The sequence below is a fragment of the Octopus bimaculoides genome, chromosome 2, assembly GCF_046866305.1.
Source record: "Octopus bimaculoides isolate indiv1 chromosome 2, ASM4686630v1, whole genome shotgun sequence".
In the NCBI taxonomy this organism is placed as follows: domain Eukaryota; kingdom Metazoa; phylum Mollusca; class Cephalopoda; order Octopoda; family Octopodidae; genus Octopus; species Octopus bimaculoides.
In genome coordinates this window covers 164,549,930-164,576,221 of record NC_142929.1, presented here as the reverse complement: position 1 = coordinate 164,576,221, position 26,292 = coordinate 164,549,930, and the positions used below count along the sequence as shown (strand labels likewise).

The 26,292-nt window shown below is 34.9% G+C and overlaps 1 protein-coding gene across 18 annotated transcripts in view; it reads left to right on the top strand.

The window, feature by feature from the left end:
• The window catches only part of LOC106875263 (rab GTPase-activating protein 1), a 118,988-nt gene that overhangs the window by 58,162 nt on the left and 34,534 nt on the right, over positions 1-26,292 (top strand). For 6 of the 18 annotated variants that reach the window (XM_014923342.3, XM_014923338.3, XM_014923340.3 and 3 more), the window contains exons 3-5: positions 369-419; positions 20,107-20,311; positions 26,083-26,266. In XM_014923342.3, coding sequence (XP_014778828.1) covers positions 369-419; positions 20,107-20,311; positions 26,083-26,266 — 440 coding nt within the window. Of the gene's footprint in view, positions 1-368; positions 420-9,890; positions 10,218-20,106; positions 20,312-26,082; positions 26,267-26,292 lie in introns of those variants that run through there. The other 12 variants (XM_089348016.1, XM_014923343.3, XM_089348018.1 and 9 more) reach the window with 4 other exon arrangements.

Genomic DNA, 26,292 nt, shown 5'->3' with positions numbered 1-26,292 from the left:
CATTGTAAGAAATCAATATAGCTGTTTACTTAATGAATTGTATTTAATAGGTGTATAAAATATATTTGTGTGTGTGTGCGTGTGTTTATGGGGTTTGAAATCAGAGCATGTAAATTAATATAATTAAACATTGCAAGACATTTAGTCAAGTGCTCTATTGTTTCTGCCACTCTATTTCTGAAGTAGTAGTAGTAGTAGTAGTAGTAGTAGTAGTAGTAATCATCATAATAGTAATGAAAGTTATATTAATTCTTAAGATATCAATAATAGCAATTAAAATAATAAGGGAATGAGAGCTTACTATTACTCTTTTAGCTTGTTTGTATTTCTTCATTTATTTTATCTGTACCAAAACTGTTTGTTTTCAGAATCAGAACATATACTAAAACATCCCTGGGAACACAACTGGAACTATATGGGTGAGACTCTGCACAGTTTTGTAGTTGCACCTCTGCTGTGATGGCCACTTTCTTTGGCTATGCTTTTCTAAGCTTTGATTCTACTCTGAAACCTCATTCATTTCCTCTGCCAAGCTGTTCATATACTCCCCTCTCATCTATATCCCTTTAACTGCACTTTTTTTTTTTTTGTACCAATTTCATAACACATGTCCATTGAGTATTTCATATTGGAATTAGGGATAATCCAGATTATGTGTTTCCATTATCGAAAAGCATTGTTGTATAAATTCATAAAACCTTGGTAGAAGTGAATAAAAAGATGAGAAACCAGTGGGAAATGAACTTGTGTCTCTTTTGTTTGCAATCTCAGTGTAACTACTACTATAGCATAATCCTGCTTCCAATAACCACTTTCATATTTTAGCACAGCCCAGAAATAGTTATTAAATTCTAACATAAATTATTTTTTGTTTGTGTCTTTTTATTTTGTTTCTATTTTTTTCCATAATGTTTGGCTGAGATTGAGATTTGATAAAGGGAATCTTTCCTTTTTTACTCTGAAGCTGATAGTAGCAACCTTTGATTCCAAAAGTTGTGATCTTTGGCATTGAAAAGAATGATCTTTCACTAATAAGTTCAATCATTTTTTTAAGTAATCCAAATTTATAATTTTTACAAGCTTGTAGTACCTATGGCTGAAATGTTAGATATTATTTCATTATAGTGACAGTAGTGGAGGCGCAATGGCCTAGTGGTTAGGGCAGCGGACTCACGGTCTAGGATTGTGGTTTCGAATCCCAGACCGGGCGTTGTGAGTGTTTATTGAGCGAAAACACCTAAAGTTCCACGAGGCTCCGGCAGGGGGTGGTGGCAAACCCTGCTGTACTCTTTCACCACAACTTTCTCTCATTCTTTCTTCCTGTTTCTGTTGTACCTGTATTTCAAAGGCCAGCCTTGTCACACTCTGTGTCACGCTGAATCTCCCTGAGAAACTACATTAATGATACACACATCTGTGGAGTGCTCAGCCACTTGCATGTTAATTTCACGAGCAGGCTGTTCTGTTGGTCGGATCAACTGGAACCCTCGTCGTCGTAACCGACGGAGTGCCAACAAAAAATAGTGACAGTTAAACTAGGATTGAACTGCTAATATGTGATTTATTTGGGGATGGTCATCTTTTTCTGATTAAATATGCTCACTATTTATTTGATCTTCAATTTAGCTTTATTATTATGATTTTTAGTCTCACGTACCTCCTCTTGTCCTGCCTATTCCATTGGAATAGGCTGGACAAGAGGAGACATGTGGGACAAAAAGTTGCTGAAGAGGTCACAGTATGTGTGACAAGAGAACTTTGACAAATAGACTAATAATAATAATAATAATAAAGTTAAAGTGAAAATCAAATAAATAGTGTGTGTATTTAATTGGTAAATGATGACCATCTCCAAGTATAACAATATCTGTTTCAACACATGATTTCATATCAAGAATCTTGCAAAGCAAATACATAAACTTAATTTGTGATTTACATTTTGATGAAACACATTGTATTGTAGAATAGGATGTAATTACACTGAAGCATCAAAAAGGCAGTTTCACTTCCTACTGGGTTCACACTTTTGTTCACTTCATATCTACTAGAGATTATTTAAAACAATCTAACACATTTAGAATCCAATTTTTATTGAGCCATCACTATAAAGAAATAGCCAACGTTTTAGTCAATACTACAAATTGTACTTGAATAAATAAATCAGTGAAAGTGACATTACTTTCACTATGAAAGGTCAGTACTTTGTTTCGAAAGTCAGTACTTACAATGGCAAAGGTCACTACTTTAATTGTCAGAGTAATAAAGAAGTAAGATTTCATAGTTGATTTCCTGATCTTATCCAAATAACATCAGGATTCATAACTGACTTTTAAAGTGACTGTTTAGGTTTAAATGCTGAATCTGGAAGTGGATATTATCAAAGGGATTCTGTTGCAGTTGTAAATATACTAAAGTATCATCAATAGAAATAGAGGTTCAATTCCCTCTAAGCTCTCTATTTTTATTCACTTTTCTATTCATTTAACAAATTTGTACAGCATTCTGTTTAGAACATGCAAAAACAAGTATTCATTGTCCAATACTATTTTATGTATTACTTAGAAGAAATAAAATCTGAATTCATTCAGAAAGGCATTACTTTAGCATGGCTTTGGTCATGATGGCTTAGACTAGCTGAAGAACATTAAATATTAATTTTCTACACATCTTCATAATTAGGTCTTTATGATATTGCATGTTTGTATGTGTGTGTATATATAACTGGCTCTCTATCGGTTACAGTGATAAGGGTCCCAGTTGATCTGATCAACGGAACAGTCTGCTCATCAAATTAACGTGCAAGTGGCTGAGCACTCCACAGATGTGTATATCATTAATGTAGTTTCTCAGGGAGATTCAGCCTGACACAGAATGTGGCAAGGCTGGCTCTTTGAATTACAGGTACAACTTATTTTTGCCAGCTGAGTGAACTGGAGCAACATGAAATGAAGTGTCTTGCTCAAGGACACAATGTGCTGCAATGGAATTGAATTCATCACTTCATGACTGTGAGCTGAATACCCTAACCACAAAGCCACATGCCTTCACACATGTGTGTGTGTATGTGTGTATATAATGTGTATGTGTGTGTGTGTGTGTGTATATATATATATATTTTTTCTTTTATTCTTTTACTTGTTTCAGTCATTTGACTGTGGCCATGCTGGAGCACTGTTTTTTTGGTCAAAGAAATCGTCCCCTGGACTTATTCTTTGTAAACCTGGTGCTTATTCTGTTGGTCTCTTCTGCTGAACCACTAAGTTATGGGGACATAAGCACACCAACATCGGTTGTCAAGCAATGTGGGGGTGGGGACACAAACACATACACATAAATACACACACACACACACATACACACACATACAGAATGGGCTTCTTTCACTTTCTCTCTGTCAAATCCACTCACAAGGCTTTGGTCAGCCCAAGGCTATAGTAGAAGATACTTGCCCAAGGTGCCACACAGCAGGACTGAACCTAGAACCATGTAGTTGGGAAGCAAGCATCTTACCACACTTCCACGTCTGCACCTCTATACATATATAAGTGTGTGTGTGTATATATATATATATATATATATATGCACTCTTGAAGTGGTTGGCTTTAGGAAGGGCATCTATCTGTAGAAACATTGCCAGATCAGATTGGACCCTGGTGCAGCCCCCTGGCTTTCCAGACCCCAGTCAAACCGTCCAACCCATGCCAGCATGGAAAATGGACGTTAAGCGATGATGATGATGATAAGGGTTATTATACTATATTCACTCTGATGAGTGTTTTCCTAATTGCACATCATTAACACAAGGCTATATAATTGTAAGCAAGATTTTAAGACACAGTAGTGTTTAAGGACATTCCAAATAAAGTTTAGGTTACAGCTAGTAGAATTGAGGACATAAAATATAGAGTTTAGGTTAGCAGCTAGTATAGTTTAGGACATAAGTAGAGTTCGGGATACAGCAGGTAGTTTAGGACACTTCAATATTATGTGGAGCATAGCAACTACACTTAGAGATGTAGTTATATACAACTTAAGTTTCTCAGTCCTTTATGACTTATTTAAGTTAGACATCAAACGAAACAACTTTATTCTTCATTATTAATACTGAAGCTATAATTACATTTTTACTGAGAAATTGTTACTTTAATAATTCTTTGTGGAGATGATACCTATTGTGTGTATCTGGTGATATCACAAAAAAACAAATTTTGACATATGTTAACCCATTAAGAACTGTTGTAAGGGAGCTGTAACTGCTTTCATCAGTGTGTAGTTTAAAAACATTTTTATTATAAAATTGGTTTTAGTTACCACTGTTGTCGTTATTGTTATTTTCACTGAAACAGTTTAGTTGCTGCTTTGTGATAGTTTTCTGTTTCACTGTAGATATATTGACAACCATCTTGATTTTCATTGACAGACATAATTTTTCTACTTATTAACCATACTAGTAGATTCTGATATTAGTTGCTTTATGTGACTCTTTTATTCGTTAGCATTGAGAACTTCCAGCAATTTATTTGGTGATGCTTAAATGTTAATTGTCTTTTTTTATGGTTCTTAGGTAGAAAATATATGTCCACATTTAACTGTCACAACTGTACATCTTTAGTTGTAATTCTTTGTGCATCACATATTTACATATTATCCTTTCATGTTTTACAGCTCTCTTGTTATTTCTGTATATCTTTATGCATCACATCTGTATAGCTTTATTGATATATCTATATAATTTTTAAAACGCCTACATCTGTACAGTTCTAACTTTCACATTTTACATCTTTGTTCCTCACATCTGTACACCTTTACTGATCACATTAAAATATCTTTAATTGCTACTTTGACATTTTCCTATGTAAAATCTATACATTCATGTTACATTTGTAAAACTTTGGCTGTCACACCTGTACATCTTTGACTTCATATAGTCTGTGAACCTATTGAATATTTCATTTAAAGTGAACATTGTTCAATTAGATATCTTCAATATTTCTATTTAATCATGTCCAGCTCTTTCATGCATCCCCTTTTGGTCTTGGTCACTAGCTCCATTTGTCTAATTTTCATATGTTTCACAATAAACTTAGATATCCTAAATTGTAGATAAGAGAATGGGGAGAATCATTTAACCAATGCAGAAAAGAGAATGGGGAGACTTTAACCAACTATGTTCTAGAAGTTCAGGACAAAATTAACAAGAAAATTTATTGTTTTAAAATAAACAGGTAATATTACTACAGATGTCTGGTTGTTGAAGATGATGACACTTACACAGTTATATTAAGATCTACATTTCTAGAGAACTTCAGAGTTTAGTTTATATGGTGTTAAGAAGGGCATCTAGCAGTAAAAACCAGACTAAAACAAACATTGGAGCTCAACACAGTCCTCTGATTTGTCAGATCCTGTTAAACTATCCAACCCATGCCAGCTTAGAATACAGATAGTGATTAATGGTTATATATGTATATGGGCCTCACTGAGGAAATGACAAGGGGCTGGGAGCTCTGGCAGTTTGCTGTACTTGAGAAGACGCATCAAGCCAAGTAAAATCACTATCATCCATACTTGTCCTTTACAGGTGCTGGTGCCATGTATAAGGCACTTGTGTCAGTGCTGTGTAGGTGTACCTATGCTGGTGGCACATAAAAAGCACCCAACGTACTCTGTAAAGTGGCTGGCATTAGAAAGCGCATCCAGCTGTAGAGCCCATGCCACAACAGACAATTTGGAGTCTGGACAACTCCCCGGCTAGCCAGCTCCTGTCAAACTATCTAACCCATGCCAGCATGGAAAACAGACATTAAAACGATGATGATGATGATATATAATATACACACACACATGCAATACTAATACTAATATAAAGGCAGTGAGCTGGCAGAAACGTTAGCATACTGGGCGAAACGCTTAGCAGTATTTCGTCTGTCTTTATGTTCTGAGTTCAAATTCCGCCGAGGTTGACTTTGCCTTTCTTCCTTTCGGGGCCAATGAACTAAGTACTAGTTGCATAGTGGGCTTGATCTAATTGACTGACCCCCTCCCCCAAAATTTCAGTCTTTGCGCCTAGAGTAGAAAAGACAAATGTATATATACAGAATGCATGCTGCACAAACACATCCACATTTACATGTAAATAGCATGGCAATATTTATGTCACTAATAAAGTATATATATATTTGGTACATAGTAACTATCATTCTGTAGGATGTGTTACACACACCTGTGTGTGTGTGTGTGTGTGTGTGTGTGTGTGTGTGTGTGTGTGTGTGTGTGTGTGTGTGTATATATATATATATATATATATATACAGGTGTAGGGTAAGAACCTTGCTTTCCAGCCTTTTATTTTCAGATTTAGCCCCATTGCATGGCACTATGGGCAAGAGTCTTCCACTATAGCCATGGCCCAACCAAAGTCTTTTGAATGGATTTGGTAGATGGAAACTGAAAAAGGTTTCCCATCATCATTATCATCATCATCATCATTTAACGTCTGCCTTCTATGCTGGCACTCCCTAACTATTAATACTATATATCTATAAACATTGGTTAAGTATAATTTAATAAGATGCAATCATAAAGGCAGCAGTGTATATTCCTAACAATGGGTGTGTTTTGTCCATGGTGCAGGCAGTATATTTTAATGGTTGAGTCCACTTATCTGGATGTATTTTGTGTAGCATAATACACTGCTGGATGTAGTGGCAACTCTATAGTACTAAAGTGTGCTTTGTTGACTTTGTGTACTGAGTTCAATTCCTATAATGAGAAAAGTTACTAACAATGGACTGGTTTCCTCTTCTTAACATTTCATATAGATTCATGTAATTGCAAACATTGAATTTACAATTAAGTTGTCTTTTTTGAATATTACTGGACCATTCTAATATTACACTTCTCATCCTTGGTCAACATTCTGGAGCATGTTTTTTGGTTATATTTACACACATACATATACTTTTACATAAAATACTTACATACAGGCACTGACATATTCTTATATATATATACACACCTATATGCACACATACTTGCACACATACACCAAAATATTTGTATAGATCAATGGCCTATTGCCAACTATTCAACTGTGAAGTATTCATAGTGTAAATTTTCCTGTGCTGACTAAATTAGGTAGACTAATAAGGTTTTTATGATGTAGGTAGCATTAAGTTGGTAGCTGTAATCATTGTGACTGCAGGCTTAGGTTGGTTAGAAAAGAATTATTTTCTGTAGAGATAGATTAGAGGAACTGTAGTTGGTTGAAAGTTGAAAACATTGACCCATGCATATGAGATGCAAGATTGGGATGCATAAAAATGTGTGATATTACAGATGTATTCAGCTGACACTAGTAGGAAAAGAGGAAACTGCTCTGTGGTCATTCAATCTACTAAAAATAGCAACCAGATTTCCCTTCTGAACTCATGCCCCACCATCTTAAACAAAGAAGGACACATGAGATGTTGTAGTTGTAAATATATTATGTCTGTTAAAAAGATGGGATGGTCACAGCTGTAACGTAAGTCTGTTGGATCAGTGCTGATCGAAGTCTAGACACCAGCAATAACAACATGAACAATCAGATCTTGAAATGATACTGATTATGATAGTGTAGTTGATGATTAGCTTGAGGAAGGTAATTTCCTGCAAAGTTTTCTTTCTCAACAAGAATATAATGATTGCTTCTATTATTGGACAGAGGTCAAGAATATTGATGTTTTACTTACTGACCATTTTCTAGGTGTAGTGTCTGGAATAAATCATTTTAAGAAACACTTGGTCAAAACATTCTGGCAGTGCCACTATTGTAGAGATATTGATTACTGCTTAAATCCTTTTTACTGAACTACTGATATTCCCAACATTATACAATAATTTTCTCCCCAAAATATATTAAACATTAGCAAGGATTGGGTGTGAAGCTTTCGGTTCTCATTAATTTCAGCCATCGTGGAAATGATGATGACATCAGCAACAACCACTATTAAGTCCAATTGACATAACTGTGTTACCTTGGCTGTACTGTCCTGTCTACAAAACTGTCACAATAAACTCTATTGTCACTAACTACTACCGACCAGCTGTGTTGTCCTCTAAACAATTGTCACCACCAGCAGTGTTCTCCTGTCAACATAACTGCACCACTGACAGCAATACTGTCCTGTAAACATGCTACGTCACTATTAGCTGTATTGTCCTCTTAACATGTCACAAACTGTCACCTCCAGTTGTAGTGTCCTGTCCTGATGTAACTGTGTTGCTGTTAGCTGTACTACAATTTAACATATTTGTGTCAATCTGCCATACTTTACTATCAACTGTGTCACTATTAGCTGTAACGCTTTCAGCATGATTATGTCATCGTCCTGTCAACATAACTGAATCACCATTATCTTTATTGTTACATCAGCACAGCTCACTATTAACTCCAGTTAACATAACTGTCACAACCAACTTTACTTTGCTATCAACAAACTACATCATCATTATTATGGTAGTCTAAGGTTGTGAGTTGGCAGACTCCATTACCATGCTAGACAAAATGCTTGGCAACATTTTTTTTCTGTCTTTACATTCTGAGTCCAAATGTTGCTGAGGTTGACTTTGCTTTTCATCCTTTCAGGGTTGATAAAATAAGCACCAGTTGAGCACTGGGGATCAATGTAATCAACTATCCCCCTCCCCACAAATTTCAGGCTTTCTGCTGATTGCAGAAAGGATTATTATGGTAGTCTCATGTAGGTAATATAGTCAGTGGAAAACTTTAACTGAAACTATCCTTGTGATTAGAAGAGAAAAACTCTCTCTATGAGTGTTTAAACTCTAAAAACAACAAACAAGGAAAAAAAAGAAAGAAAACCCCCCCAGTAATATCAGCCAGTCCTAATATTTGGAAAATAAGATAATTAATTCAGAGAGGATTTTGTCTTTAAAGCAGGCTAACTGGTGAAAGCATTAGATACATTTTGATCTTGTTAGATTTCACCAGTGAAGCTTATTTATCTCTGTTGGCAAGAATTAGAGATGATCAATATATATATATGTATACACACACTCACACACATATAAATTCTGTGGATATTAATGGATTTGCACATGTATATCCAGTAAAAGGAGAAGTCCTTTCAAAGTTGTTCAAATTGTCATCATCCTGTCTTTTATTTAGACATTGTGTTTTTAGATTTATATTATCATCCAATGTCTCTTTCATTTAAGATACTAGAGTGTGATTAGAAGGAAATTTGGTTGCTATTTCTGGTAGGTCAAGTTATTATGTAGAAGCCTCCTTGTGTATATAAGTATGTCAGTGTAGTAAGATGGAATAATAACAGCATTAATGTTAATGTTCAAAGTTATGTAACACAGTGGCATAGTAAGATTTGAACTTAGACCCATGTGATCCAGTAGATTAGCTGAATCTCACTTAAGAATGTTTATATTATCCCAAACTGAATTAGTAATATGGAAGAATACAGCTGATAGTGACTCAGTTATGTTGGCAGGACACAAAATTTACTTCTGACAGCTATGTTGACAACAAGGTACAGTTAGTTAGCAGTGACACTGTTATAGAGATGGAGTTGGTGGTTCTGAGAGTAACTGTACATGATAATCAACAAGGATTTGTAACTCAATGTAACATAAAATCAAGTGAATAGTTAACTTATTTCCATGACTAGAAATTTTGTTTATTTTAGTTCATGAACATTGAAATTATAGTTTAGCTCTGAGACAGAACTCTTATATTTCTTTAGAAAATTAGGGTAAAAATGAAACAACAGCAACAACACAAAGTAAAATACAGAAAAGAGAATAAAATATTTACAATATTAATTTGTTTTCAGGAAAGTGTCAGTATCTGAGTGCATGAATCTGATATTATCTGATTGCAGTAAAGTCTCTTATAACTAGTTAATCTTATCCTCTCCTGCCTCTCATCTAATTAGGTCCTTTGCCTCTCAATAGTAAGCTGAGATATTTAGCTGCTAAGAGATAAACAAGTGTGAACTTTATGAATATAGTTGTGTGTTACTGCACTAGTAATTTGAGACCTTATCACTTTATTGTCTTTAAACTAAAATGTTTATTTTCAACACAACAATTATGATTACATATCAATCAAACCAGGAAATTTTTTTCATGTCCTCATCTGTTAGCTGATGTTAATATTAATTCTTATGTTTCTCATTGATCAGCAGGATATGTTATTACGTGAGTAGTTGTTAAAATTTATTGTTATCAATTTTACAACTATTATACTATATTTTTAAAAGATAAAAAGTCTAGTATTTGTTTGCTGTTGAAAATCATTTATACATTATTTTCCATTTAGGAGAATTTGAAAATTGATTCTTGATGCTACATAATTTTAGTCTTTCCATCCAGAGAGATCATTTATTTTTCATGTTAGTTAGATGTTGAATTTTCCCTTTATAGTAACTATAAAAAAGAAAAAAAGCTTTTGATTTATTTGTATATATATGGCTGCTATATATACTATCGTAAACTGGTATATTTTCAGCATCTACTCTAGGTCAGCTGTAGTTGTTGTTATCCTCACATATTTAATTAGTCAAACAGTGTATTTTATCTGCTTAATGTTTACCTATTTAACATTGTTTTCTGAAATAGATACAATGCCTTAGATTTATAGGCTGGGATGTTGTGACATTCAATCACTATTCTGTTATTTAGTTCTTTACTAAATGTTCCTTTTCATATATGATTCCGGCTTCCTAAAATCAATAACAAAAAAAAAAAATTGGCAGTAAAAAACTATTAACCTTGACCATTTGGCAAGTATGAAATGTGTTGGCATAGGTCAATATTTGATTTTAAGGTATTAAATTGATTTAGATTCAGGTGTAGAATTATCTAATATCACAGAAAACCTGCTCTCTTGGCAGAAATATAAATTATACCTGGTTTAAAGGAGGTTTCTAATAATTGATGCTTAGAGTATTTTTTTTACTAACAAGGTTATCACAGCAATATACTTCATTGATATCTAATATAATAACACAACATTAATATCAATATAATGATATGATATGTTATAGCATGTTCAGTTATGTTGCAGTTTGTGTAATAATATATTTAGTATATTCAGTCTGTTGTACTTGAATCCATTTAATAAATTTTTTATATTTCATTTTACAAAATCAATAATATTGACAAAATTTTTGTAGCTAAATTTACTTTATGTTCTTCATGCCCTGAAGTTGAGATTATTCATGCTTAAATTTCTGTGACATATCTATAGCAAACATTTATTATACACCCCACTTTTCCAGGGATATTATTGAAATTATATAAAATAAGCATGAGAATATTTTGATTGGACTGTGTATATTTTAGTAAAATATTTCCTGATTCACTTTGGCTTTAATATAATTATTAATATTATTATTATTGTGTGTCAGTAGCTTTTTGTCTCTTCTGGTGTTTGATAACATTTCTTTTATTTTATTTCTTTCTTCAACTTGGAACAATAGTTGAAGTAATTTATTATAAACTTTAAATTGGTACAAAAAAGAAAAACAAAACCCACTGACAGAACTTAGTTTGTATATATTGTTATCCAGGTGACAGTATTACCAGATTTCCTACAGAGTGCCTTGGCATCCCAAATTGTATAAATTATTTTATCTACAGCATTGTCAGTCTCTGTTCACAAAAAGACAAGCTATTCCTCCAATGTCTAGCATAGTGACATTTGCAATTGGAAGTAACCCTGTAATCAAATAATTAACCAAGTACAGCAGTTTTAATACAATGTTATAAACACTTCAATATTTAATATCAATTACATTCTTAGCAGTTAATTTGTAATCAGTCTATAGGTGTCATGAACTTATTTGAAAATTCTTTACATGTTAAGCATGTAAAGAAGCTAACTCTGCAACCACATGATTTTGTGTTCAGTCCCACTACACAGCACCTTGGGCAAGTGGCTTCTATTATAGCTCCAGTTTGACTAATGCTTTGCGAGTGGATTTGGTAGATAGAAACTGTGTGGAAACCTGTTACACACACACCTCACACACACACACACCTCACACACGCACACACCTCACACACACACACACACACACACACCTCTCACACACACACACACCTCACCTCACACACACACACCTCACACACACACACACACACACACACACACGTACATGGACATATGTGTGCCTTTGTGTTTGTTCCCCACTACCACTACTTGACAACTGTTTAGGTTTGTTTATAACCCTGTAGCTTAGCAGTTCAGCAAGAGAGACTGATAGAATAAATATCAGACTTTAAAAAAACCCAATAAAGTACTGGGGTCAATTCATTCAACACATTGTCTTCAACACAGCCACAGTCCAATAACTGAAACAAGTAAAAGATAAAAAAAAGATAAAAAAATCATTAGACTTCTTTTATGTTTTTGCTGTCTATGTCTGCTTTTATAGAATTCCTTTGATATTGTTTCCTTCTTACTCTTTGTCCATTCACTTCCCTCACCACTTTTGCTCATCAAGATCATCCTCCCATTTCACTTATTGATATATCAGGTGTAAATAAATCCAGTGTATGCAGTGAACTTTTGATTATTCATCTTACCTGTGAAACATCTGCCTCTCCATACTGCACTCCTAATTCAATACTGTTCGTTTAATATGTTTACTTATCAATTAATGCTGTAATGTTTCAGTCATTGGTTGTTATTTCCATCACTGAATTAAAATATTGGGGTCAATGTTACACTGTCTTGCAATCTTGCTTCATAGTAGACAGTATTGTGTCAGAAGAGTTGAGCTAGTGCTATAGTAATAGAATAGAACTAATTTTGCGTTACTAGAGAGTAGATGTTGTACTGTGTTTAGTACAGTAGACATAGTATTATGTTACTAGAACAGATATAGTGCTGTGTTAGCAGAGCAGAAATTGTAAAGTGTTAATAGAAGAGAAATAGTACTGTATTAGTAGAGTTTTGTATTCCATAATACACAAGTTTTTAGAGTGACTAACTTTGAATGTCCAACGATTGAATAACTTAGGTTATTCTGAAACTCATAAAAACAGTAAAATAAACTTATATAGCTAAAACTAATTTGATAATAGCGTGCATTTTGAACCATTAGCATGCTGGATTACATGCTTAGCAGCATTTCGCCTGTCTTTATGTTCTGAGTTCAAGTGCTGCTGGGTTCAGCTTTGTCTTTCATCCTTTTGAGGTTGATAAAATAAATACCAGTCAAGCACTGGGACGAGTGTAATTGACCTACCCTCTCCCTTAAAAATCATTGGCCTTGTGCCAATTATTATTATTGTTATTATTATTATTATTATTCAGTAGTTTTATTTTTATAACGTGCTTTCACTTCACTACCGAGCGCAGCTCTGTGCGCCTTGGGTATGTGCTGTGGTATTATTATTATTATTATTATTATTATTATTATTATTGTTATTGTTATTATTGTTATTAAGGTGGCAAGCTGGCAGAATTGTTAGCATGCTGGATGAAATGCTTAGTGGTATTTCACTCATCACTCTGTTCTGAGTTCAAATTCTGCTAGTGTCAACTTTGCCTTTCATCCTTTTGGGGTCGATAAAATAAGTACCAGTTGAACACTGGGGTTGATGTAATTGACTCATCCCCTCCCCCCAGATTGCTGCCCTTGTGGCAAAATTTGAAACTATTATTATTATTATTATTATTATTATTATTATTATTATTATTATTATTAAAATTATTATTATTATTAAAATTATTATTATTATTATTTCTGAGAATAAAATGATCTAATTTTTTTAATAAATTTCTAAATATTATGGATTAAATTTTGTTTGGATTATTTGTTGATTTTTGTGATCACTAAATTATAGAATTATTCTTCTGTCATCAGCTATTTTGAAATGTCTTTGTTTTGCAATATCATTCAATAAACTGCATTAATTCTGTTTCCTCTCAAGTTTTAGGCAAAAAGGTGATATTATTTTATCTGCATGTTTTCCACACTGTGTTGTCTGCTCATTTTCAGAATTTCTAATCTAGTTTTTAACCCTCAGACCCTTGACAGTTGATACAAACCTTCTTCCAGTTATGTACTACAATTCCTAACCCATTGCTCTCTTTTGATATTTCTCTTTCATGTTCTCTGTTAATTGCAAACTTGACTTTCAGAGAATAGAACTTGGCAACTTGTTTGTCTTGCTTGTAGTTAACATGAATGTATAAGCAATGCAATAAGTCAACTTTAGTCTGTCTTGCTGCAATGCATATTTGTTAAACAATAAATGGAGTCTGTTTGTATACTTAAATTAACAATTAGCTTGTCCCTTCAACTTATTATTTACTAATGATGATACTTACTTTCCATTCACACAATCAAATAATCTTATTCTTTATCCTTGTTTACATTGCATGAAATCTGAAATGCTAACTACCCTTTTTAAAAGTATGAAGATTTTTCATCCATCTAAATCAAAATATATGTGAAGAATGGAAAAAGAAAATTTCTTTGAATTGTTTTTTGTATAATCTCAATTTAGAGATTTCAAAAATTGACTGGGGTAACACATATTTCAAATATTACATAAATCTGTTGGGTTAACACACAAAAAAAAAATCTAATGTATTTTTCAGTGTTGTTTAAATTTACTGGGGCCACAAAAATCAAGTAATTTAAAATCATGCATTTCTCTCTAATATTTCAGTTGTCAGAATTATCTTGATTATTTTCAAGCTGCTTAATTATTTCTGTGGTGATTAACCTAGATTGAAGTTATCAGTGGTTTCAACTTTCAAAAGTTGGTCATTGTATTCTCTGTGTTCTGTTACACTGAGATTGAACCTTCTACCATTTGTACTTATATCTGTTATATAATTAGCTATTCATCTCATCTGGTGTTTCTTCAGTGGAAAGGAAAGTTCTTTCTGTTCTACTGAAATTTTGTTGCTCAAATTAACTGTACAGCTTATTGGCATTCCATTTGCATTGTTAGAAACAAGTATATTCTAATATTTTTGTTATTTTTATGCAGAGGATAGAAATACTTAACTTAAATAGTTAATGCCTTTTCTATCGCAGGTGTGTATATGCTGTGTGTATGTGTGTTTATATTGGGAGAAGACGATAACAAAGTGCTGTTTGATAAATAATATAGATACATGCCCTCGTAACTGAGCAGTTGATTTATATTTGTATACATATTAGATAATCTTCATAAAATGATCAAGGAGATGGCTATTCAATTATCTTCTTTTTTATTAAAGTTCTCAATGTTTTCAAGCATAGAACATTTTATTTGTTTTGATTTTGAGCTGACAGTGGCTAACTGTTTTGTGTTTACACACACATCTTCAGAATGATTTCACAGAAATAGTAGGCAATAAAGAAACAATCTCAACTGTGAGAAATTATGAAGTACTTAGGTATAAAGATATATAACCATATTTGTAAAATTAGATATTGATTTTATAGAGTGAGAAAAGAAAGGAAAAACAGTATAAGAAAGGAAGGGAGCTTCTACACGGTTACTTGACCTGCTAGAAATAGCAACCAAACACCACTCAAATTACAATCAGGTGAATGTCTTGAAAAAGGAAGTCATATTGGATAATGTCTCCTAGATACGCTGCCTGAAATAGATGGGTTGATCATGGCTAGAACTCATTTAATGGATCAGGGCTAACTTGGGTGTTAAAAAATCAACATGAAAGAAAACGAGAGGACCCAATCAGTGATTTCTTCCATGAGTTGACAAGTTATTACCAGTGTCAAATATTACCAGTCAACTGGAACATGTTGGCTCAACTACCACCAGTTACTTACATTTGATTTAAGTTATAAATGGGTCTGCTGTGATTTGACCCATCATAACATTAGTTTTATGATGACTATTCTTAGAATCAGGAATCTGTTGTTGAAGAGTTACAACTGTGATCTGCTATTGAATATTCGATTTATACCCCTGACTGGTTATTTGTGTCTTGTCAAATAGTGGTTTTTACGTGCCACCGGCACGGAAGCCAGTCAGCTGCTCTGGCAGCGATCACGCTCAGATGTTGCTGTTAGCGCTCCACTGGCACAGGTGCCAGTCATCGAATTTGCAAATTTGATTTGACTTTGACTTGCCTCAACAGGTCTTCGCAAGCAGAGTTTAGTGTCCAATGAAGGAAAGGTACGCTGGCTACACCCCTGGCAAAGGCCACGGGTTATGATCTCACTTGGCTTGCCGAGTCTTCTCATGCACAGCATATTTCCAAAGGTCTCAGTCACTAGTCATTGCCTCAGTGAGGGCTAATGTTTGAAGGTTGTGCTTCACCACCTCATCCCAGTTCTTCCTGGGTCTACCTCTTCCACAGGTTCCCTCAACCGCTAGGGTGTGGCACTTTTTCTCACAGCTATCCTCATTCATTCTCACCACATGACTATACCAGTGCAGTCGTCTCTTTTGCACATCACATCTGATGCTTCTTAGGTCCAACTTTTTTCTCAAGGTACTTACACTCTGTTGAATATGCACACTGACATTACATATCCATCGGAGCATACTGGCTTAATTCCTTGCGAGCTTACGCATGTCCTCAGCACTCACGGCCCATGTTTCACTGCCATGTAGCATGGCTGTTCGTGCACATGTGTCATACAGTCTGCCTTTTACTCTGAGCAAGAGGCACTTTGTCACCAGCAGAGGTAAGAGCAATCTGAACTCTGCCCAGGCTATTCTTATTCTAGCAGCTACACTTTCAGCGCATCCTCCCCCACTACTGACTTGGTTACCTAGGTAACGGAAGCTATCAACTACTTGTGGATATATATTTAATCACACTGTTGTGACATATATTTTGTAATAATCCATGATGATATACATAATTATGTTCAATGGTGAAATATACTTTATTTCAACCATGGTTATATATATATATTTTATTTGAGTCAATGGAGTCTCAATGTGTGTGTTTGACTTGCTAGAAGTAATGGCCAAATCTCTCTCAAACCCCTGATTGTACCCTACCATTTTACAAGTGGACACATTGGATACTGTGCTCTTGGTTTGCTGTGCTTAGATCTGCTTGATCAGTGCTGACCTGTGGTTAACAACAACAATATTTTATTAGGCACTTATTGTGTTCCCAGTGGGTGAAAAAGAGAGAGTTACACAGATACATGATTAAAGAGAAGTGTGTGATGAGCTGAGATAAGACCATTATTTTCTATAGTAAAATACTCAGTGTTCTATTAATCTAGTTATTGAGGCATTAATAATACAGGCTCAAGGGCAAAATATTTAACAAAAAGAATAATGAGCAAGGATTGTTCAAGTGTTGCAAGGTAGTCATTTCTTTTCTGGTCCCAATTTGCACTTGTACTAAAGTTTCAGACATAAGCTCTTAAGAGGTGTAGATTAAAAATTTTCTGTTGTTTCTCTGTCTCACAGTAACATTCTGTAGTGGAAGTCTTTTTTTTTTTTTCATTTCATCAGCACCCACTACAATGACATATACCTTGTGATATATCTAGCAAGTATTATCTCTTTCAACCAGTATCAACTTTAATCACATCTAAAACACTGAGTGTTGACATACTTCTCATTCATATAATTTTCTGTCTAGTTGCTTTCCTACTCTTCTCTTTTGAAAGGTTATTGTTTACATTTGATATATATTCTTAGGAGAATATATAAATTTATAAGATGTCACTATCAGATAAACATGCACACATTTATACATATCTGTATGCACACACACACACACATCCCCACTGCAATATATATATATATATATATATATATATATATACATACACACACACACATCCCCACTGCAATATATATATATATATATATATATACACACACACACACACACACACACACACACACACACACACACACACACACACACACACACACACACACACACACATATATACACATACATATATATTTGTTGTGGCACTTTGGGAGAGTCATACAGCCAATTCAAGCACATGCACTGATGTGTTCCACTACAGTTTTTATCAAGTAGAGACTTGCTAAATTAATTATCTAGTTAATTAATAATAAAACTGATGTGAAATACAGTGCATGTGGTTTAATTGACAGTTTGATTCTTTCACTTTGGGAGAGATCATGTTCCAGATAACTCTTAATTTCCTGTAGGACATAATACCGCATGAGACTGCATCAGTTGGCCAATCCTGAAACATACAACATTACACAAACACTAATCTTGTTTACATTCATTTTAAAGTAAGTGTAGCACTCTCTGTTGCAAGGGAGAAAACTCTAATCTCTTGTATCTATTTTTATTCTGTAAACAATCATCACAGTACTGAACTTTTTTAACTTAGATAAGTTTCAAAAGGATGTGAAAAGTTAAGATATATGTTCTAGTTATTTCATTTCAGTTTTATGATCAATTAATTTGACAATTAGTCAATTAATTAGTAAATTTATGTATTAATTTTTGATTGGCAGCATGAAGTACATTATAAAATTACAACACATGATTTCGTATCAAGAATTTTGTAAAACATGTCCCTGTGTTATATATATATATATGTGTGTGTGTGTAGTTGGATAAAATAATGGAAACACCTTGTTAAATGGAAGTTTTATTATTTAATATGGGGTTGGTCTACCTTTGGCATCAATAACAGCTTTAATGTTAGGGGAATCTTTAGCCATTTTTCAAGTAAAACCTGCTTTAGCTCTTTCAGCAACAAGAGCAGAGGAAAGCAACTCCTCAATTGCTTCTCCAAAATGTACCATAAATATTTTATTATACTGAGATCCAGTGATTGGGGTGGGAAGCAATCCAAGTGGCCTACTCGACTTTTGTGCTTTTCATATGAATTTTGAATGACATTAGCCATGAGAATTAGTGCATAATTGTCCTGGAAGACTGTGCTACCATCAGGTAGAATGTTTATACAACAAAATGGACGTAATTAACCAAAATTTTCAAAAAGTCCTTGCCATTAACTCTTCCATGTAGAACAACTAAAGGGCTAAGAGAATTCCATGATATGGCTGCCCAAATCATTACAGAACACCTCCATACTTCGTGGTAGGGACTAAATAGTTAGGGTTGAAGACTTCTTTGGATAGACATATACTTGCTCTAAATTGGGGAAAAAGGGATGATTCATCAGAGAAAATTTTGTTTCAATGAGCCATTGACCACTTCTGATAGCCTAGACATTGAATTTTCTACTTATCAATGTTGATGGGGGACAGGATTAGCAATTACATTCCTCCCAGGTATCCAACTTTATGGAGCTCAGATCAAATGCTTTTAATTAACACATTGTTCACAAAAATGTTGGTTTAGCTCTGTTGTCACTTTTGCTGCCATAATTCAGTGGTTATTTGATACACTATACTTCACTGTTCTGTAGTCTTTGTCGTCCATTCAAAATTATGCTTGCCAGAGCAGGTTTTACCTTGGTTTTGGAATGGCAACATGACAGCAGTTTTAGTGACTGAGTTCCAACTATCCTCTTCCAACAATTTGTTTTTTTTTTGAAATCAGATAGATCGATCATTGTTACTTATTGAAATATAAATATTCCCCCCCCCCCCCCCCCCCCCAGAAAGAAATGAAAGAAAAAACCCATCACAAAAACAGAAGGCTATATCATGAAGTACAAAGTATACGTAATGCATATGAACATATATTTACAGACTTGAACATATTGCCAATAGGAAAAAATAGTTAAATAAAAGTGATGTCTCCATTATTTTGTCAAACACCTGTGTGTGTGTGTGTGTGTGTGTGTGTGTGTGTGTGTGTGTGTGTGTGTGTGTGTGTGTGTGTGTATGTGTGTGTGTGTGTGTGTGTGTGTGTGTGCGCGCGTATGTGTGTGTATTGGTGTACCCTAGCATTGCCACAACCCTAAGCCTGGAATGATTAAAAAAGTAACAGACACATGCATACACTAGCCCCAATGTGATATAGTTACCTCAGTCAGTCTTATTCTCCTGTCCAAACTAGTTTATATAGAAAAATTTAACTTTTTCTGGGTTTTTAACACAGAAAAAAAACCCCTGCTATTCCTTAGCAACTGCACTCCAAACAGGCTGACCATATGATTCCTTTCATTTTCAGACAGAGGTCGATCTGTCTCTTTGCCAGTCACTCCTAATGGTGATGCTACTATTTTTCACGGAGTTACCTACCTGGGCTGTGCTACTGTCAATGCTCCACGCAGTGAGGTGGAAATCTACCGAAATATGGCTGTTCTCAATGAACAATCCCAGATGTCAATTCCAGTTATATTATCAGTGCCCAGCACATCAGAAGGTATTGTCAGGTGAGTAATGGTGTTTTCATTCTTTTTCAGTCTACTAACCTTATAAATCCCAACTTATTCTTAGTGAATATTATTATTATTAAGGGCAGTGGCTTAGCAAAATTGGTAAAATGATGTACAAATGTCTTGCGGTTTTTAGTTCTGACTAATTTTAAAACCTGATGAGATTAACTTTACTTCATTTTTACCTTTCAATAATATAAGTACCAGTAATGTAGTTGAGTTAATATAACTTCTGGCCTTGTACCTACATTTGATATCATTACAAATATTATTTGTCTCATTGGCACAAAGCCAGCAAATATGTAACGAAACGCTAGAATTGAGTTAATTGTCCCCTTGTGTGAGTAAGTGTGTGTATGTGTGTGTGTGTGTGTGTGTGTGTGTGTGTGTGTGTGTGTGTGTGTGTGTGTGTAGGCAATAACAAATGACTGAAACATCTAGCAATTTGCTGAGCTTGAGAAGACATGTCAAGCCAACACCTAGTACACTCTGTAGAGTGGGTGGCATTAGGAAGGGCATCCAACCATAGACACCAAGCCAAAACAGACGACTGGAGCCTAGTGCAGCTCTCCAGCTTACCAGTCCCAGTCAAACCATCTAACCCATGTCAGCATGGAAACTGGACATTAAATGTTGATGATGATGATATGAAGTAACTGAACTAGTCAGGGTGTACAATAGGATAATTAAGATGTAGTACTTGGCTAGGGATAAATCACTATTCCTGGCTTTAGTTGATTTGTAGAAAGTGTTTGAAAGGAAACCGCACTCAGTAATTTGGTGGTCTTTGCAAAAACTAGGTGGAGCTGGATGGTTTGTGGATATTGTATAAGCTATGTACAATTTGTATCAAGTAAAGCGAGAGCCAATAATGATTTCAGTCCTCAGTCCCTTCCTATTTATCATAGTCCTACTGGCCATCACAGAGGAACTTAGGACTGGCTGTCCATAGATACTCCTATATGCTAATATATTTCTCAGAGGAACTAGAGAAGGAAGCTAAAACTAGGATTGAGAGGTCTTAAGGCAAGACTAGTACCTCAGATTTCAGATAGTAAAATCTCAGACAAATAGCAAAGGATATGTCTCTGGGCGTTATTAGACTGTGCAAAACTGAAAATATTTCACTAAAATGTGGATATATTATCCTTGTGTAGTTGGGCATTGTTGTAAAATCAACCATTTCCAGCAATTTTTTTGCATTTTTTCAAAATGACATTTCTGATTATGAGTAGTAATCTTTAGGTCATGATATCTCCAAGAATAATTGATGTAATAGGCTGGAATTTTGCATGTGTATTACTTTGATACTTGCTTAGATGCTGTTCTAGTGTGATTAGATACATTTCATTTGTTCATCTTCCAGAGACACTTGAATGCTACTATCCAGGGGTCAAAAATGCTTGAATTGCTGCATATGGTTATGAGCAACCCCACAACGAAATCTAGGCTAACTTCATTAATGTATTTAATTCAGCATCTAGTCTGTACCCCAATCTGTTGGTATTCCAAGTTAGAGCATATTATCCTTGATAGTTTGGTAGAAAAATTGACCTAAAATAAGGCTTTGTTTACCTTGTCGGTCATTTTGAATTTATAATTAGGTCATGAGTAGATAATGTGTAAATTTGAATATTATGTTTTTTGATAGAACTACCATTGTTCTTGATGTATGCCATATTTGGTTTGCCTGGGTTTTATTCCCACTGAGTAAGAGCATTTTCAATTTAGGAGTGTTTTCCTATGTCTGAGGTGTTAGTCTTGCCTTAAGGTAAACTTCGCAAAGACTAAGATTTTAGTGAGTAGGAAGAAAAATAGGACTCTGACATTTTCAGAGAAAGGCCTAGCTTGATATGCAAGAAAGGATTAGGTATAAATTTTATAACTGTAACCATTGTAAGTTATGGACACACAAGAAGTGTTGTGGTATCATAGGCAGACTAACAGCAAACATAAGCTTTGTATGTGAGAGATGCACTGGAACAGTATGTATACTATGAGTACACTGGAAACAGACACCCTTAATTGCATGGATGGCTCACTAGAAATAGTTGATAGCTTTTGTTATCTGGGAGGTAGTAGCTCCTAAAGTTTAGCAGCCAGGGTAAGAATTGGTTGAAAGAAGTTTAGGAAGCTACTACCACTGTCAGCAACCACTGTCTTCTCCCTGATTGACAGGTAGATTGTATAATGTTCATGTCAGAACTGCAATGCTGCATTGTAGTAAGACATGGGCTTTGAATGCAATGGACTTGAAAAGACTGGAAAGAAATTAATCAAGCATGCTCTGTTGGATATGCAGTGTATATGTGTATGAAAAATATAGTATAAATGTACTTGGAGAAAAATTAGGAATAAGAGGTATCAGATGTAGTGTGCAAGTAAGATGACTGTGTTGGTATGGACATGTGATGCATAAAGATGAAGACAGTTGCATAAAGAAGTGCTGATCATTTAAAGTAGGTGTAGTTTGTGGAAAAGGGAAACCCTGGAAAACATGGGATGAAGTGGTGAAGGCTGGTCTCAGGACCTTGAACCTCACAGAGGAGATGACCAGGGACAGGATAACTGGTAGCATGTTGCTCCCAGGAAGATTCACCCAGATCAGTGAAACTAAGTTCTGGAAGAACTGTGTGTATATATATATATATATATATATATATATATATATATATATATATATATACATACTATATATACTAGATTATATCCAAACTACAGTAAATATTAAATACTAACTCATCCTTCATGTTTTGCGAGTTGCTTAAGTAAGCTTTGCTAGCTGACCTTGCTTAAGTAGTGACCCTTCCATCCCATCTGTTCGTTAGCTCTGGCGAAGCCAAACTAGTTAGCAATTAGAAGTCACATACAATGAATGGATTAGCATCATTATCAGCAGGTTAGTATTCAATCTATCAATTAAACAAGCTTTGAGTGGAATATCTAATTTTAGTTGTGTTTACCTGTCTATAATGTCAGTCCTCCTATGAACATTGTGATTTTGTTGTTTATCAAGGTTGGAGGTATTTAGCACATTGCAATAGGTAGGAAGTGAGAAAGAGAGGTCAGCTAGTAGATTTATCAATGAACATAGAAAACAGATGTTAAATGATGATGATGATGATGATTTGGTTACACCTCTTTATGCCCTGGTTTGTCCCTTTATTCCCAAGTTTACTTTGTCTTTCTTCCATTCAAGATCAATGAAATATGTACCAGACAAAGTAACTTGAGTTGATAAAGTTAACTTAAACCCTTTGAAAGAGATATTTCAATATGACTGATCTTGATAAAAAAAAAAAGCAGTCTTAATTACAAAATGAAGAAATTAATAAAAGAATATAAAGTAGTTATACTGTGCAAGGTTTGCAATGTTACACTTGGTTGATTACTGAGTATTATTTGTTTTGACATTCAGATATTCAAGTTGAATGTCAAGTAAAGTTGTAAATGTGAAGTAGACAGCTGTAAGTCTGCAATGAAAATAAAAGTCCCATCATACATAATTATCATCTTATATGTATATATATATATATATATATATCTGCCCATCACAACATGACACAGACTGTCACCAGTTTCTTTGGTCTCTGATGATTTACTTCATCAGTGAAGACTTTGTATTCATCTATGTCATAGAAGAATTAGACTATCAAAAACATTACTATCCAGGCTGGCAGCTATAATAAAAAATTACAGGTATAAGAGTTAATAGAACTGAAATGGTTTCAACTTTTAAGTGAACTTATGTCAAAGACTTGATTAGGTGGAGCTTAATGCCACTCTGTGTTACTCACACAGCAGTTTTGAACTGACACCATAGCGTATGTTGGTTGCAGCTCAGCTACTACTCTGGCTCAAACACTACTCTCTAGCTCAAATTCTACTCTGGTTCAAACTCTAACCCGGCTTAAGTACTAGTCTAGCTGAAACCTCAATCACTATTCCAGTTCAAACACTACTCTGTCTCAAACACACTGTTGCACGGACACAATTCTGCTCTAGAAGAGAACTGCTGCTTTCCAAAGCCATTTTTTATATACAGTTATGTACTATTTTGTTATTTTTATTATGAAATACATGTATCTAATAATGAAGATAACTATACTATAGGTTATCTGATAGTTTGGTTGATACCATGATATATGTATACATCATCATCATCATCATCATCGTCGTTTAACGTCCGCTTTCCATGCTAGCATGGGTTGGACGATTTGACTGAGGACTGGTGGACCAGAAGGCGACACCAGGCTCCAATCTGATTTAACAGAGTTTCTACAGCTGGATGCCCTTCCTAACACCAACCACTCTGAGAGTGTAGTGGGTGTTTTACGTGCCACCAACACGAGGGCCAGTCAGGCAGTACTGGCAACGGCCACGCTCGAAATGGTGTATTTTACGTGCCACCAGCACAGGAGCCAGTCCATCGGCACTGGCAACGATCTCGCTCAAATGTCTTTTCACGTGCCACTGGCACAAGTGCCAGGGAGGCGACAAAATTAATATAAACAGCAGTTTGCAATGTTTCATTAAAAGGAGAATTATAATTGTCACTAAATGTGACTAGGTTGTTAGAAACACTTACATTGCTAGAAATAAGAACTAAAGTGCTCTAATGATGTAGTCAATGCACATAAATGTAAACATATACACTAACAGGGACCTCAGTCATCTGAAAAATGCCGATCAAGAATTCCTAATACCAGCGTCACTTTTGGCAATTTTTGTTACCTCATCAGTTAGGACTGGCTCACACTTCAGCTCTTTCTGGACTTGCTTCTCTCTTAGTATATATGTCTGCATCATCTAAGTCAATGGCTGATTTAGTGATTTGCTAATGTATACACATAGAACTGTGGAGGCGCAATGTCCCAGTGGTTAGGGCAGTGGACTCGCAGTTGGAGGATTGCGGTTTCGATTCCCAGACCGGGTGTTGTGTGTGTTTATTGAGCGAAAACACCTAAAAGCTCCACGAAGCTCTGGCAGCGGGTGGTGGCAACCCCTGTTGTACTCTTTTGCCCCAACTTTCTCTCACTCTTTCTTCTTGTTTCTTGAGTAATGCTGCAATGGACTGGCATCCCGTCCAGCTGGTGGGGAACACATATGCCATAGAAACTGGAAAACCGGACCCATGAGCCTGGCTAGGCTTTAAAAGGGCACGAAATGGAAAAATACACATAGAACTACTATAAACAGCAGTTTGCTATGTTCCATCAAAAAGGAGAATTATAATTGTCACTAAATGTAACTAGGGTGTTAGAAACACTTACATTGCTAGAAATAGGAGCTAAAATGTTCTAATGCTGTAGTCAATGTACATAAATGTAAACATATACACTAACAGAGTCCTTAATTGTCTGAAAAATGCCAATCATGTGTGTATGTGTGTGTTTATATATATATGAACACACACACATTTATAGTTTTTCCTAATATTACATGTCTTTGGCTAAAACTCTAATCATTCTTTCTTAACAAAGTGAACAGTTTCAATATGTTGTAATTGGTGCAAATGATAGGGACTTAGGACAGTGACTACTTTGCTGTCTTGTGTTTTTGAATTCTATGATGGTCAAAGCAGGATTTAGCGTTACCTTTTCCAAAAATGTTCTGAAGTTAAATCTATTGCATATTGTCCTCTTTTATGTAAAACAACCTTTTAAACAATTTAAAAACTCAAATTATTCTTAATATTTATCAATATGTTAATTTTGATATAATCTTCCAGTCACTAATGAAATGTTTTCATCTTTTTCTATCCGTAGGTTACTGGATCCTACTACAAACTCTGACATTGCCAGCTATCGGATACATAGAATTCTCTTCTGTGCTCGTGGACCCACTGACAGCAATGAAAGACGCTGTTTTGCTTTCACCTGTAGCCATGGGGATACAGCAGAAACTACCATCTTTCAATGCCATGTATTTAGATGTGACTTACCTGAAGCGGTCAGTTTTACTTCTCTTCATGTCTT